Source organism: Lactuca sativa, chromosome 7 (assembly GCF_002870075.4).
Source record: "Lactuca sativa cultivar Salinas chromosome 7, Lsat_Salinas_v11, whole genome shotgun sequence".
In the NCBI taxonomy this organism is placed as follows: domain Eukaryota; kingdom Viridiplantae; phylum Streptophyta; class Magnoliopsida; order Asterales; family Asteraceae; genus Lactuca; species Lactuca sativa.
Genome location: NC_056629.2, coordinates 117557452 through 117575518, shown reverse-complemented (window position 1 = coordinate 117575518; position 18067 = coordinate 117557452). Strand labels below are relative to the sequence as shown.

At 33.9% G+C, this 18067-nt stretch overlaps 1 protein-coding gene across 1 annotated transcript; it reads left to right on the top strand.

Moving 5' to 3' along the window:
- Window positions 1–3928: 3928 nt before the first annotated feature.
- LOC111897073 (zinc transporter 1) lies at window positions 3929–5838 on the top strand. Its single transcript, XM_023893042.3, has 3 exons — window positions 3929–4667; window positions 4765–4914; window positions 5206–5838. Exons 1-3 carry the CDS (start codon window positions 4026–4028, stop codon window positions 5509–5511), a joined length of 1098 nt encoding a protein of 365 aa, XP_023748810.1. The 5' UTR covers window positions 3929–4025; the 3' UTR covers window positions 5512–5838.
- The last annotated feature ends 12229 nt before the right edge of the window (window positions 5839–18067 follow it).

Genomic DNA, 18067 nt, shown 5'->3' with positions numbered 1-18067 from the left:
TTTTCGTCTAATTTTAATATCACTGCAAATTTTAGTTTTTTTTTTTGTTATTTCAACACCCCCCCCCCACCTTTTTTATATTTTATGTTTCTTGACTTGATTGTGTCTGGTGCAAAAAGACATTGACCGTTAGGCTGTGTCCGTATGATTAGACCCTGCTTCCCTGTGTCATATTTTTAGTGCAACCAACAGTGATAAATTTTATTTGTTTAAATCGAGTGTGGCAACCGGTCTTAACAGACGCATTAACCATGGTTGCACTTTAAGTTGTTTTATTCATTTGTCAGTTTACACATTTAGAAGTAAGATACCATCTGGTATATTATAATAGTTGAAATAAACTCATTTATTTTTCAGAAGATGCGCTAAAACTCAATTATTCAAATTACAAAGAGATTTATTGTGAATTGACCGTCCACGATCTTTGACCTAAATTCTGGGATGTCACAATCTACAAGAAAAAAAAACACTCGCAGTACCAGAATCTAAAAGAAAGGAAAAAGAAAACAATGTTTCAATTTAGGAGCAAAAACCATAGATCAAAGCGAAAACCCTAGATTTTCACTCAAATAGAAGAAATCAAAAAATTTCCAATAGAGACCTTTTGATCTAAACAAATTGAGTGAAGATCTACAAGGAAACAAAGAAACAAAAGAAGAAACAAAGATACCTTTCAATGATCGACGTCGAAACACCATCAATTGTCAGATAGCTTAAGATTTGAATCGTGAAGCTTTGATACCATGTCAAACACTCCAAAAACACAATATGCACAACATCACCGATTTTTATATCATTTAAGGAAAAAGAATAAGAAGGTTTCCAAGTACTTACATAGAAATCTCATTACAAAAACCCTCATATACAACACTCAACCTAAACTAAACTGATCATACAAGATCAGTCCATAACAATGGAAGAGTAAAACCCTAACTCTAACTCTGTGTATCGTAAATGAGAGAAAAGAGAGAGAGCTAAAAACTTGTGTGTGAAATTATGACCATCACAACTCCATGAACTACATTTATACTTCAGGTCAACGGATTCAAGTAGACCCATGGATCGGCTAAAGATCCGCGTGTCTTCCACATGCAGTTTACCAAAAACGAGCCACAACCCAAAACTATGCCAGAATAACAAGACTAACCCTTTGACCAACATATTTAACAAAACACGCTTAATCAAAGAATTCATGATATACAAAAGATACCTTCATGACAAAATCCTTAACAAAATAAATAAAACAAAAATAAATAATGATACTGAACATTAAAAATACAATAGTTTCAATAATTATTTATATTTAGTTGCACACCCGTTTGTTATAGGTAAAAAAAATCTGAATTTAAAGAGAGTAGAGGATGAATGGAGAGGGTCAAAGATTGGATTACAAAACAATGCTAGTTTAGTAAAGAATATTTGAAAATTCATTATTATACTCAAGCACAGGTTCAAAAGCCATTCTAAAAAAACTGATTGATTGACAACAAATCGACATGGTCTAAAGAAAAGTGCATGGCCTTAAAAATTCATGTAATGTTGATTTTATTTTTCAGAAAATAAAAGAAATAATAGAATAATTAAAATAGAAACTGGTTGTGGTGGTGTACGATCCAAACGCATGTTTAGACAATAAAAAAAAGTGAAAAGTGTTTACAAAATCATCATCCTATTGATGATGCATTTAAATGATCAACGAGTTCTACTAAGCTTCACTAAGGGTAAGTTTTGTAAAACTAACTAATGATGTAACTATTATTCGGATAGAAGTATTCGGAAAAAATAAATGTAAACTTTTGATATGTATAAACCATATAGTAAATAAGTTAAAAAAAAATCTTAAAGATTATTTGAAATGATTTCTGAATTATAAGCATTTGTTTAAAATAAAAGTTTAATCACACACTTTGGAACAAATGTTTTCCTCAGTTAAATTTTATTTATTAAAACTAAATACTATAAAAATTTATTTGCGAACATACTCTTCCCTAAGTATAGAAATTAACACCGATAAAAAAAACTTAGATTTGGCCTATTTGATAAAATTGAGAAATTGAAGCGTGGAAACTGTTACTTCTAACTCCTAGACGACTGAGACCAACCCTCTTTCATTCTTGTCCCTCTTTCATTCTTGTCCCTCCATCTTTCTTCTCCATATATTCTCCCACTCAAGCCACCCCTTTTTATTCTCCTTCCACCCCATCTCTCTCTCTCAAAATATATATATATATATATATATATATATATATATATATATATATATATATATATATATATATATATATATATATATATATATATATATATATATATATATATATATTCTAAAAAAAATGATTTGAAAAGTTAAGTCGATCGTATGTAGGTATACTTGCTAAAAAAACTCGAAAAGATGTGCACATATGAAATTTCTTTTTGACAAACATATACACACATTTTCTACGAGATTTTGTTTTTGTGATGCACTTTTAGATAACGGATTTAATGTCTTAAGTTATTTAAAAAAAATCATTTGAAAATGTTTGGGGAAAAATATTCATTTGCAATATATATATATATATATATATATATATATATATATATATATATATATATATATATATATATATATATATATATATATATATATATATATATATATATATATATATATATATATATATATATATATATATAGAAAAAGTGAATATACTCTTAAAGATATATAAGCTTAGGTACCCAAACTCATCATATTATATTGTTTTGCATCATATATATACATTTTAATTGTCCAATGTTTTAATAATTCAATTTCTAACTTGATTTACTACTATGATTTATATAAATTTCACATTAATCTTTCTATTACATACTTTTCATTTTCAATTATAATATATATATACTCTAGTATGTGTTCCGCAAAAAGATGTGATATAAGAGGAAGATAATAGTGAAATTTCGAAAATCTTCAAAGTAAATAAAGTTAGGGTTTGAAGTTTAATAACATTATAATGAATATATATCAGACAAAACGACTAATTATATTGGGTTTGAATATCTAAGCTTATATATCCTTAAGGTAAATTCACTTTTCTATATATATATATATATATATATATATATATATATATATATATATATATATATATATATATATATATATATATATATATATATATAGGGTTAGGTTCATTTGAGACCACTTATATTTTGTGAGACCGTGAGACGCATTTGTTTATTTTTTTTTATTTTTTTTATTTTTTTTTTATTTTTTTTTAATTTTTTTTTAGTTAATTCATGTTCCGAAAATAATATTTAAAAAAAGAATTTTTTGATTTTTCCATTTATTTTGCATTTTAAAATTATTTTTAGAATATGTACAGTGTAATATTCTATTTAGAATATTTCACGTATTTTTCAAAAAAAATAGAATTTTTTTTAAATTTTTTTAATTTTTTTTTTAGTTAATTCAAGTTCCGAAAATAATATTTAAAAAAAGAATTTTTAGATTTTTCCATTTATTTTGCATTTTAAAATTATTTTTTAGAATATGTCAGTGAAATATTCTATTTAGAATATTTCACGTATTTTTCAAAAAAAAAAACGGAATTTTTTTTATTTTTTTTATTTTTTTTATATTTTTTTATATTGTTTTTAGTTAATTCAAGTTCCGAAAATAACATTTAAAAAAAGAATTTTTGGATTTTTCCATTTATTTTGCATTTTAAAATTATTTTTAGATTTGGTCTCACGGTCTCACAAAATTAAAATGGTCTCAAATGAACCTGAACATATATATATATATATATATATATATATATATATATATATATATATATATATATATATATATATATATATATATATATATATATATATATATTTATATATATATATATATATATATATATATATATTGCACATATATATATTGATGAACCAGCAGAGGTTTCTCTGTCAAAACAATCAAAAAGACATTTTGTCCCTCGCACACAAACTTCCATCGAAAAGTAGTAATCCGAACGACACAGAGGGACCCACTCACAATGAGCCAACATCTACGCCTGTATTCCAAGAAAACCATGAATCTAATGGTCTTGTTTCTTGCTCTTTTGCCTACAATGGTAGCACCAGATTGCAAGGTGGAGGATGACAGCGCCACCACCACCACCACAAGCGACAGCAGTCATGAGTCCCTTAAATACAAAATAGCTGCTATGCTCACCATCCTTTTTGCTGGTGGAATTGGTGTGAGCATCCCTCAGCTCGGCAAGAGAGTGGAAGCGCTGAACCCTGATAATGACATATTTTTCATGATCAAGGCCTTTGCTGCTGGCGTCATCCTAGCGACCGGCTTTATCCACATCCTACCGGATGCATTTCAACATCTAACCTCACCATGCCTTCCTGAGAATCCATGGGGTAAGTTCCCTTTTGCCGGTTTTGTTGCAATGACTTCTGCCATCGGGGCCCTTATGGTGGACACCTATGCAACCAGCTTTTATAGAAAGATGCACTTCAAAAAGCAAAAGGCACAGCAGGTGGTAGACGTTGAGTCCGGGAGTAGTAGTATCGCTGTTATGGATGACCATGCGGGTCATGTTCATGTCCACGCACATGCTACAGATGGCCATGCTCATGGCTCCGTTCATGATTCAGAACTCATCAGGCACCGTATCATATCCCAAGTAATTAAAATTTATTATTATTGAAACCTTTATAATACACTATTATTATTATTATGTACGCACCAATGTGTTGACATGTGTTAGATTACTTAATTAGGTGTTGGAGCTGGGAATCATAGTTCACTCGGTAATAATTGGACTTTCGTTAGGGGCTTCCCAAAATATCTCGACCATAAAGTCTCTACTTGCAGCCTTGTCTTTTCATCAGTTCTTTGAAGGCATGGGACTTGGTGGATGCATCTCTCAGGTATTACTTTGATCGAATAAGTCAATTTAGCAAGTTTTTTGGTTGGTTTGATTATATATATATATATATATATATATATATATATATATATATATATATATATATATATATATATATATATATATATATATATATATATATATATATATATATAGAGAGAGAGAGAGAGAGAGAGAGAGAGAGAGAGAGAGAATCAAATAACATATTCTATAATTGCTGATATCCAATTAATCCACTAGTAAGCATATGAATATTACACTTATACTGTGGGTGTGGGGCATATATTTGCAGGCAAAATATAAATCTTTGTCAACAGCGATGATGGCAATATTTTTCTCCCTGACGACACCGATAGGAATAGCAGTAGGTGTTGGAATATCAAATATTTACAAACAAGACAGCACTAAATCCCTGATAGTGGAAGGAATCTTGAACTCTGGCTCGGGTGGAATACTGATTTACATGGCACTGGTTGACCTTCTTGCTGCCGATTTTATGAACCCAAGGATGCAAAGCAATTCAAGGCTTCAGTTCGGAGCAAATGTGTCACTTCTTCTAGGGGCTGGATGCATGTCTTTCTTGGCCATATGGGCTTAATGATAGAAAGCATCATTATTTTACTAGTAGGTGGCTGAGTATTTAATTTGGAGGAAGCTTTTTATAAATCAATCAATTCAACAAGAGATTAATGCCCGAAAAAAGAAATCAACTTTACGACTCCACTAACAAATAGCTACAACAAGCCTCATAAAGTTTCATTTACTTTTTAGTTAACAGATGTATAAAAATTGCAAGTTGATCCAACATTCTAATCACTTGCTTTAGATGCCCATGAAATTTTGCACAAAGGAAAATGGAATGTGTGAACTTTTCAACGGGAACCATGAAGCACTACAACTTAATTTACAAATTCTTTATCCTTCACTTATTGATTCCTTACCTCTTCCTCTTTTATTATTGAAGTTTCTTTTTTGTTGTCACCTCTTCGTACATATGTTGGTGAGCAATAGTTATAACTAAACAATCTTGGATATCAAAATAGGTCCTATGAGATATTTTTCATGAGTAATATTTCAACTCTAATTTCACCAAGTACGTATAAATTAGCTCGAAGGATAATTCTATCAAAATGGAAACTGTAAAATTGATGGAAGAACCCGGTTTTACAATCGGGTTTTGCAAAATGCCATTGGAGAAAACGTTGAAGACATGAGGACATGAGGAAGAATTTTTTTGTGTAAAACGATATAATTGTTTTACTAATAAGACATCAAGTGGATTTATATTAGATAACATTTGTACATACATATATGCACATCGGTAGAGTTACACCGAAAGTCCACAGAGTCCACAATGTATAATAGAATGAAAATATACAATAAAAAGTAGAATAACATTTAAACCTTCAAAAAATGTTATTTTATAAATTTTTAATACATAGATCCACCATTTTATAATAACATTTAAACCTTCAAAAAATGTTATACTTTATCCTACGGTCTCATTTTGTTCTCCAATCAAACTTATGTTTTTCAAGAAAGTTCCTCTGAAAGAGAAATTTCAAACTTATTAAGACGGCGAAGAGAAATTGTGCATTTCATTAAATATCTAAAAGCTTTAATGGAAAAGCTTAATGAGATTTTATGTTCATTCTTAACAACATTATTTTGTAGGGGCAATACCTGTTATCAAAATATTAAAATGTGTTTATATGTTCAATAATTATTAAAATGTGTTTTGTAATAACATATGATCTTAAAAGGTCAGGCCAGCAACAAGTTATCAAAATATATTATTTGAAACAACTCAAATATTTAAATAAAATTTTCATTTTTAATTAACCAAAACATTCCCATAAAATTTGAAATATCACTAACAATTGTTTTCAAATCCATAACATCAACATTTTATTTCAAATATTAGATTGTACTATCAAATCAAATGTCGGAGAGTGCATGTAGCGCCATCAAGCTTTGCCATTGCCCTTGGGCTTAGAAGTACCTGAAACAAATCTACAAACTGTAAGCTAATGCTTAGTAAGTTCCCTAGAGCATACCCTACACAGACCACATAAGCACATATACCACCTTAGCTATAAAAGCTACATAAGTCATGCATACAACATATAGGGATGTTGTGGGCTCCCCCCAAGGTCTTAGTCGAGGATGTCATGGGCTCCCCGCATGGTCTTATACATAAGTGTCATGGGCTCCCCTCATGGTCTTTAATAGGAAAGTCATGGGCTCCCCACATGGTCTTACATCCAAGTGCCATGGGCTCCCCCATGGTCTTCAATAGGAAAGCCATGGGCTGTCTACATGGTCTGACATCTAAGTGTCATAGGCTCCCCCCATGGTCTTTCATACAAGTATACCACATATATAACTAACATACCATATATCATATAACCAACTAGTGTACCACATATCACAAAATAGGTCAGCATTGTTCGACCCATTGGTATGGTGAGGAGACTCACCTCTATCTACTGAATCCGAAAGCTGCTCTCCTAACAGTCTGTGAACACCCGTGCTGAACAATAATACCATTAACCCAAGGTTAGGGTTGAACATAATCTAATTAAAGAGCCCAAACCCCAAGTCCTTTCATAATGGCCCAAAAGTCTTCCTTTGCTAATGGGCCCAAAGTCCATGTCCAAAATCATTAATGGGCTCATGGCCCAATAAGGCCCAACTTTAGCAACCATGGCCTAAAACAGATAAATTGACCCACTAACTCAAAACATGTCCAAACCTAATGACTGATTAAGGTCCAAAGGGCTCTTAAGCCCAAAACAAGTCCAAGTCCATCTGAGTGCGTTCGCCCTGCATACCACTCCTATACGCTTAGTGTACTGAGTCCTTGAGATGTACGCGCTGCGTACATTATACTACGCCTAACGTACAAACATATTAAGCACATTTTCCCATTAAGTGCTTATTACTTGATGTTCCAACGTCCAATCTTTAGATCTGAGTTCATTAAGACGTCCTAGGGCATAAAGTTGGCAACTTTATGCCTTTACATGTTCCATATGCTCCTAACAACCCATTAAGACCTTTCCAAGAGTCTTAATCCATGCATGAGGTCAAAACACCCATCAAGATTCCATTTTTATGCTATGATTGGATCAAAGGAGTTCAGATCTATCCTCCTTAAGCTCTAGAGTTGCACAAACTCTCAAGGGGTGGCCCAAGAACAAAAAAAGGGACTATAGAGAAAAACCTAGCTCTAGAAATGAAAATGATGATGAAGGTGAAAGCTTTTTACCTCCTCAAGCTTCCTAAGTTGCTCAAAATGTAAGATCCAGGAGCTCTTCCACGTTCAAGCTTTTTTCCTCCTCTTCCTTATAGCTAACACACCAAAATGATGGTGTTTAATCACTCACAAGCTCAAGAACACACACTCGAATAATTTTAGGGTTTTCAGGGACGTTTGAGGGTGAAGGAGGCTAGTTAGGGGGAGGCTCAAATGAGATAAGGATGCTTATATAGGTCTTATGTCCGGAAATTAGGTTTTGAACAATCGTCACGTACGCCCCGCGTACCCTTTGGTACGCCCAACGTGCGTGCTGGCCCTCCGTGGTCATCCCTGCATGGTACGCTAGGCGTACTCCTAAAGTAAGTCCAGTGTAATTAAGGGACCATTATGCAATATTTATAATTTCAAGGGTTCCAAAGGTAATACCTAATTTGGAGTGTTACAACTCTCCCCCACTTGAACTAGACTTAGTCCTCGAAGTCCGTAGACGCAAACAGATCGGGGTAATGCTCTCGCATATCATCCTCCGGCTCCCATGTCCATTTAGAGCCTCTTCAGTGCTACCATTGCACCTTTACCAGCTTCACCTCCTTGTTACGAAGAACCTTAGTCTTCCTATCCAAAACCGTAATGGGTCTTTTAATGTAGTTCAGGCTCTCATCAACCTGAATGTTGTCGAATGAAATAAATGTTGCCTCTTCCGTCACACACTTCCGAAGCTGAGATATATGAAAGGTGTTGTGAATCTGGCTAAGCTCGTCTGACAGATCCAAACGATAAGCCACCTTGCCCACCCGGCAGAAACCCTGAATGAACCAATGTATCGGGGCCCTAACTTTCCCCTCTTCCGAAACCTGATGACCCCCTTTCATGGCGACACTTTTAGCAAAACAAAGTCCCCCACCTAAAACTCAAGATCCGATCGGCGCTGATCAGCATAGCTTTTCTGACAGCTCTGTACGGATCCTAGCCCGTCGCGTACCTGCTAAATTAACTCGGTAGTCTTGAGCACCACCTGGGTGCTCCTCATGAATCGGTATCCAACCTCACCCTAGCAAACAGGAGTCCTACATCTCCGACCATATAACATCTCAAACGGCGTTCGGTTGATACTAACATGATAACTATTGTTATATGAAAACTCTGCTAGTGGCAGGTATGTATCCCAACTCCCTCTGAAGTCCAATACACATGCTCGAAGCATATCCTCCAATGTCTGGATCATCCTCTTACTCTGGCCATCTGTTTGGGGGTGGTAAGTCGTTTTGAAATGTAACTAAGTGCCAAGTTCTTTGTGGAACTTCCTCCAGAATCTGGATGTAAATCGGACATTCTGGTCAGAGACCACCGCACTGGCACGCCATGCCTAATCACCACCTCTCGCACATAAATATCTGCTAATTTCTCAGTAGAGATGCTCTCGGAGATCGGAATAAAGTGGGCACTCTTTGTCAACCTATCCACAATAACCTATATGGCATCCACACCCCTCACTGTCCTCAATAACTTTGTGATGAAGTCCATGGTGATCTCTTCCCATTTCCACATAGGAATGGGTAACGGCTAAACCTTGTCGTGAGGCCTCTGATGTTTGGCCTTGACCTTCCTGCATGTCAAGCACCACTCAATGAACCATGCAATCTCCTACTTCATGAAAGGCCACCAGTAAGTCAACCTCAGATACCTATACATCTTTATGGCCCCTGGTTGAATAGAGAACTGTGATTTGTGTGCATCCTCCAAGATCTTCTGTCTCACAACCCTGGTTACCGGTACCCATACCAGACCACACTTTATAACAAGGCCTCGACTATCCCGAAAAAACAAGGGAAACTGACCCCAAATCTGTTCTATCTTCCAGTTCGCTTTCTTCAAACCCTCCACCTGGGCCTCCTTGAAAATATACAACAATGGAGAGATCACTGTCATCCTCAAACAAACATCCAATCGGAGCACTTTCCACCTTACGACTCAAAGCATCGGCCACCACATTGGCCTTTCTATTGGATTAGGTATCTAAGACCATAACTATAATTGGTATGTACTTGACCCAAGAGTAACATAGTCCATTTCAGGATGCATATCATCGGGACAATTTGACGATGGATATATATATATATATATATATATATATATATATATATATATATATATATATATATATATATGGATTGAGCTATTGATCCATGATGGGCTAAGATTATGTAAGTTTCCATGAAGAGTTAGCCCACATGGAATATGAATCATAACCCAAAGTGTATGGATTAGGGTTTACCCATGACTCTTAGATTCCTACATATAAATACATAATCCCATGGCTAAAATCGGAAACTACAAGGGTTCTTGGAGTTCATAACCGATTTATGTGCCTAGTAATATCTCAGAAGTAATCAAATTGTTCAAGGGTATGTTGTGAACCGTTTGAGGCATCACACTTCGGGTGCTAAGTTCTTAAAGGCCAAAACTACAAGCTACAACAAAGAGGTAATTCTATAGCTCACTTTTATGTTGATTATGTCAATAGTATGCCAGTTGTAGGATTTATGATTTGGAAACAATATTGCGTGTATAATTAGAGAAAACATAGATCTAAAGGATTTAGGGTTGTATGTGCACCATAGGATGTTGTAGTATACACAACCCAACAGTAGTATTAGAGACTAGGATTGTTTTCTATTATATTTGACGCATGGTTTAATTTTAAAAGTTGAAAAAAATCGATATTCTATCCTTTAACTAATGAACTCGCCGAGTCCACTTAGTATATGGTCGACTCGGCGAGTCGTGTTCATGCACTCGCCGAGTTGATGCTTCTGATGGCAGATTTTCGTTTTTTTGGCCTGTTTTGGATTAGGATCATTACCACAAAATGTTTTAGTTCATAAAATTTGATTTTTTGATATGGTAATGATCATGCTCATCCAATTAAAAGATCATTGTCAAATTTCAAGATGTGTATTAGTTTTAGGCTAATTTCTTGTAATTTTTTATATGAATTGTCTTGACTTATGAGTTTCACTAGATCATAGATAAATTATTAGTTAAAATTTTATCTAATTGTTCTTTAAAGTCCTCTATAACTTGTTCCCAAGTTATGGAATATGAAAAGTTTTTTCATAAAAACCACATTAAATTCATAAGTTATTGAAATCAAACGTTTTCAAGAGTTACAAAACTTGCCCTCAAGTTTTGGTATTTGAAAAGTCTCAAATAAAGAAACTATTGTAATTAAAAGGTGTAACTCATTCATAAAATTAAAAATAATTAAATAGTTTTTAATTTTGAGTTTTTTTTATATTTAGAACGTTGAAGTATTTGAGTAGTTCAAATTCCATCTTATGGACTTTATTAAATTAATTAAATTGTTTAATTAAAAGAGAATTAATAATTCCATAATGACATGTTTTAAGTTAAATTAAATTAAGAGTGTAATTTATTAATAGATTAAACCATCTAGTATTTTAAAAGTTTAAAATACACCCTTATACTATATAAAATTAAAAGTTTGATATATATATATATATATATATATATATATATATATATATATATATATATATATATATATATATATATATATATATATATATATATATATATATATATATATATATATAAGATAGCTCAGTCTTACTGTTAGTAGACCTCATTCACGAAGCCGGTCTATAAGTGAGTATAAGGTTACTGCCTATAAAATGGTAGTTTAATGGGTGTCCACTCTTACCCACGATTTCCTTGATTGGTGGAGGGTCGTTAGCCGAACGGGTAGGATAGGATATTCACATTAAAAGTATAATGAAAATACCAAGTTACTAAACACTTATAAATTCCCAATCTTAGTTACTTAGGAAAAATGTGAATTTGGTGGTAACCCATGAAATTGCACATTGCATCTTGCCAAGTCGTTAATGGAGCGTGTGTAGTTAACCAGCACACTAACTTGGACTAACAAGGGTGGAAAACGGTAGCTCGATGTTTGTCGTAGATCAATGGAGCGTGTATGGTTAACCGACACATTGACTACGCGATAAATAACATCGAGAGTACCAAGCTTATTTGCATGGTTATTCACACCTTGTTTGTGATCCTTGGCATCCCAGTCACAAACTTGAAGGGCACAATCGAGATTTAAACATGTCATTGAAAAGTTTAATGAATCTCAAAGGATCTAGGAATTTCAATTCATTTAAAACTTAATAATCAATTTCGTTTTTCATGGTGGAAATTGGTAAATCGTCATTTACCTACCTTCAAGTATTTTGCAATTGGTACGACATCCCTCTTCTGAATTTTAAAGTATTATGTTGGATCCTAGCCTTAATATTTCATTTGGGTGTTATATTAAGGACTTAAATCAACTAACTTGAATTTCTCCATTATAGATGTCTAGTTCTGATAACTATGGCGTACTTCATCCTTTTGGAAAAAGTTTTCTTTCTAAAGATGATATTCCATAAGATGATCGAGGTGAAAGATTAATCACTTGTTCGTGCTGTAGTGGAACTTCTCTTCTTCCACTACCTCCAATAATTCTCCCCGACCCACAAGTTCAAGGTCACTTAAACCCTATTAGCTAGCAAATACTAAGATGGAAGGTCTATGTGTGCACATGTCTTGGAGATGAAGTCACACATTGACCGACTGGGAATGTTAGGTGTCGTTGTTTTAATGAAGTTGGTTGTTAACTTGGTTCTTTAATGACTTCCTAAGTCATATAGCAGGTTCATTAAGGACTACTATATTGGAATCACGACATGACCCTTATCGATCTTACCTAATTGCTTGTTGCTACTGAATCAACAATGATTTGGCGCACTAGTCAAGCAAATTTGATTGGAAGATCTACTTCCCCAAACTTCCATGGACATTGACAATGGTAACATCGGAAGTCCAGAAAAGCTTTCTTTTTCCAATGGATAGGAATCAACCATAGTCAAGTCATTTGACCAAATGGTAAAGAGAAAGGTGAAGTCTGAGATAGTCCCGTGTATCATTCCCAAAGAGTCATCGGTTTCTATTTCCAAGAGAATGGGCATTGGTCGCGAAGCTGTCGTAGCTACCTGAAGGACCACAAGGATGGTAAAGTCAAAATATTTGAATCTACTTCAGGTAAGTCCACTATCTAACTCAATTAAGTTCATGTTTCTAGATTATTAATACATGATGTAATGTAATTACATTTTGATATTTTATAGAATCAAAGAAAAGAAAGGAAGCTTAAAGGAAGAGTAAGCTGATTCTGATTGTGAAGAGATGGATTTCGATCGCATAGTTCGATGATCAGAATTTTGAGCTGCTGCTTAAGAGTTATGATAGATTGCTTAGGAATAGATAATAACATAGTTTTCATATGTATTTGCATTGTAAGGATAGGGTTTTCGTAATTTTTATAAACAAAGAAATTTTTTGAAATTTATCTTATTTTAAGTTTCCTTACAATGGCATTTGTGAAAATTATTGCTTATATGTTTTTATTAATAGAAATATTGGAAAATGGATTTGATTCTTCGTTTGTGGTAGTGTCATAATTTACCAAATAAGGAAAGATTCTCATCACCCAAGTTTCAATTGGATAGAAACTTGGAATCATGCAACTTGTATTTCGTGATGAATGAGATCTTCATCTTTGGGAAATTAAGACTAATTCATTGTTCACATGTATATGTGAGTCAAGTGAAGGACTAGGGGATCCAGTACACTTTTTGTGAACTAGTCAGGTCCACCACAAAGATCTATAAGACTGTTCGTCATGATTTACTAAAAGTTCAGTAAATATGGTTATGCTTACAAGATTAAGTGTAACTCTGAATCATTGGAAAAGTTTCAATGTATGGCAGAACAATAAGAAGAATAAAATTAGGCATAAAAGTTTCTCCTATCTGAAAAGAAGGGAGAGTACTTGAGTGTCGTGTTTTATGATTATCTTAGAGATTATGAAACCATATCACAATTAATCCTCTAAGGACATCTTAGTGCATTTGTATGGCTAAAAAGACGAATCATGAATTGTTGAAATGGTTAAATCAAAAGGTGAATCATACTTCGTTCCAAAATCGAGTCTTAGAGTCACACTCCAAGATCGAGCCTTGAGTGACGTAATCTTAAGAAAAGTTTATAAAACTTATCAAATGTAGAGTAAAAAGTTTCTTACTCTTGTACAATTGAAATTGGTAAGTTGTGATGTTTTGAATAAAACAAAGACCAACTAAGACCAATCGTGTGAAGTGTTTATCTTGATAAGAAACCACACTATGAATTGTATTCCATACGCTTCAGATATAGGATCAATTCCATTTGCTTCGGATATAGGATCGATTACATAAGCTATGATATTAATTTATTCTAATCTTCCAATTCCTAGGGCATTAAAAGGGAAAGGGACTAGAACGAGATATGACTAAAAAATGGTTAAGCAATTGTCGTGGACAATCTGAGGTTTACCAAAGATTGGTTACTTATGGACAGTTGGAAGTATATTGTAAATTTTGGAAAGGACCATATTGACATACTCTGAGAAGAGGTAACTATTGTTCAGAAGCGATAATCAAAATGGGAATATGGAAATTTTTCCATAAGTGGAAGTTATTCTTTAAGTCTGTGTAAGATTAGGAAACTTAATGCAATAAGGATGTTCAAAGGAATGTACTTTGAATGTGAGTCTTCATTTCCATGGAATTGCTCTCTATTGGAATACTTTGTAATTTTTGTTGCCAAGTCTATGTAACTTTTGTGCATAGTCATTACAAAAGGATCATTGCATATAAGTTTATGTAACAACCCGAAACTTTGCTTCCTCGCCGTAACCGTTCCGTCAAAACTCGTCTTAAGCGAATTGTTCCGATTTCGTCCGGAACTAGGTCAATTAAGTCAAAACATTTATTTTGACTTGGTAAGTATCCAAACATGTTGGAAACATGCAAAAACGTCCCGAGCTAGTAATTTGAAAAATTATAGTTTCGACCATATCGGGTAACGACAACTTAATCGGGTGCGACCCAAAGCATCGGTTAACGTCGGTATCGGGTAAAATTCCACTGTGTATCCAATTTAAACCATATTTAAAGTGGATTAAGCCTCATTTGAAGCTTTTTCACTCTCTCTCTAACCTCTCTCCTCAAAGCCATATTGTTAAGCCAAAATCAACCATTTCAAGCCTTAAAACACCAAGGTAAGCATCCTAGCTCCTAGTATAACATCCTTAGCTTTCAATTTCATGTTTAAATCATGTGTTAGGACCATAAACATGTGTTTACATCCCTGGATCAGCCTTAGGCCATGAACACATGTAATTGGGGTTTTTGAGCCTTAAAACCCTTCCAAATCACCATAGGAGCTTAGATAAGGCTTAAGGAATTATTGGAATGGACTTGGAACACCTTGAATGTCATTTTTGAGGAGTAAACAAGATTTTACTGACCAAGAACAAGCTTGGGCCGTAAACTCATATAAATGGGTGGTAAACTCCTCTTTTGGGTGTTAAAATGCAACTTACACACCCCTTAGGCTTTGGAATAAATTATGGAACCAACCAAAAATCATTTAGGAGCCTTCAACATATCAGAAACTCTCTAATTGAGAATTTACGGCCAGAGCATATGCTCCAGGGCCGTAAACTCCTAGATGGATGCCATTTGAAGCCTTTAACTCACCCTAAGCCTTGTAAAAATTAGTTGAATCACTTGTGATTAATCCTTGGCCTTCAAATTAATTAAGTTGGATGTTGGTGAGAGTTTACGACCGTAAACTCTTAGTTTACTGCCCTAAACTCTTCTATTAATTCATATAGTGATTTAATCCCTTTCAAATGTCCAAAAGCCAAACCTAGCAACACCCACTATTTGATTTAAGGCCATTTAGCTCATAAAAACACCCACCATGAGTTTACAGCTGTAAACTCATGGGAATGAGGTGTTTAAGGCCATGAACACTCCCTAGAGTTTACTCTTGGAGAGTAAACTCTATATCCTAGCCATTCATGTCCTGAAACGCCACCCGGGTCACTTTAAACGCTCATTTTGGAGTGTTTTCACGTCTTAGAATGTTCACGTGTATCTAATTATTTATTTAAATCTAATTAGATATATATTGTGTATTATTTAATATTACATAGGAACCACGCTCGTATTCAAGCCTCGGTTCGACGTTTAGCATCTCATTCGACACTTTCCGCGTCCGGTGAGTTCATACCCCTACCCTTTTTCAATGGGTTTTCAATGTTTTCAGGGGTGGAATACAAGCAAATGTACAAGAATATCTTGTACTTAAACTTATGATTTTAGTTAAATGGTTTCATACTTGTACATTTTTAAGGATTGAAAACCCTTTTAACAAACTGTTTTATCTTGCAGAGTTATTTGTTTAAAAACCGATTTTCAATTCTTATTATATACTGTCATATTGTATACTTCACAATTGATTGTTCATACTTATATTGATAGAAAACATAAAACGTTGTAAAGTCTGTAATAAAATACCATAGGTACGAGTATAAAAGTCAGACACCATAAAGAACACATAAAACTTTGGTATGTCATTAATAATACACCTAGGCTCGAGTGTAAAGGACATCAGTCATTTGATAATATAGAACATTGTAATGTCTTTAAGAATGCACCTCGGCTCGAGTGTAAATTGATAGTAGTCATTAGAAAACATAGAACATTTGTAATGTCCTTAATAATAACACCTAGGCCCGAGTTTAAAGGACAGGCTCATTAGAACTTAGTTAGTTATAGATACTACTTCTCCTATGCGAGAAGTAATGAGAAATCTTAAAGATTGGAGACACATCCTTGTAACACTTCCTCGGCACAAGATAGTGGAGGACTAACCCTGTAACCAGAATCTCCGAACGTAGGAGAGCGTGACTGGAGTGTATAGATCTATATGGGACTGACAATCCCGCACCTGGCTGCTAGCTACAGCCGAACCGAAAGGTTCAAGGGTGACAAAAGTCATAAAAAGGATACTGGCCACGACTCGAGTCATATCTAGTCTGAGTATGGTTAAGGACTCGCAATCTAGATTATTGACGTTTTAGACTCATTTTCTAGCTTTATGTACATAGTAAAGCTAATGTACGTTCAAGGATGACAGGCACACACATACACACATTCAGGAAAACATGGGGTTTTCCTGGGGAGAACATTGAACATAACCAAAATCGGTAATGATGCACACACACACACACATTCAGGAAAACCTGGGGTTTTCCTATGGATAACAATGAACATAATCAGAATCGATAACAGTTAGCATACACAGAATTGGTAATAGTACACACACATTCAGGAAAACATGGGGTTTTCCTATGAATAATAATGAAGATAATCGGAATCAGTATCAGTTAGCTCACACAGAACCAATAATAGTTCACACTTACACATATAGGAAAGTATAGGATTTTCCTGAGTAACAGTAGTTTGTAACCAGATAAGTGTAATAAGTTAAATAACTAAACTTTACAAATCATAAGAACAATCATGTTTTCATTGTACATCATTTACATTAGAATTTGGATTTGGTATCTAACACTTAAGAAAATATGGGATTTTCTTGGTTAACCACTTTTTCAGGAAACTAAAGGAACTCGTTCTTTTCATAAAATAAACTGCTTATGAACTCACCAGCTTTATGCTGATTTTCAAACTGCTTGTATTCTCAGGTCCACTTTAGACAGGTACCCGACGATCTCTTTTGGTGAAGACGGAGTGCGTAGAAGAATCGTCTTTCTTTTGTTTAAACTATATATCTATGAAACTTGTACTATTTTACTTTTCAACTGATGTAATGAAATCTATGTAATGTAATGTTTTGTATTTTACTTCTCTTACTATGTACATTGGTTATGATTCACATGAAGTCACATCCGCCCCGAGTTGTTTCCGCCTTC

Coding starts and splice junctions, on each gene's coding strand:
- LOC111897073 (XM_023893042.3), top strand. CDS start 4,026: ATGAGCCAACATCTACGCCTGTATTCCAAGAAAACCATGAATCTAATG. Junction 4,668..4,764: donor GGCACCGTATCATATCCCAA/GTAATTAAAATT, acceptor TTACTTAATTAG/GTGTTGGAGCTGGGAATCAT. Junction 4,915..5,205: donor TTGGTGGATGCATCTCTCAG/GTATTACTTTGA, acceptor ATATATTTGCAG/GCAAAATATAAATCTTTGTC.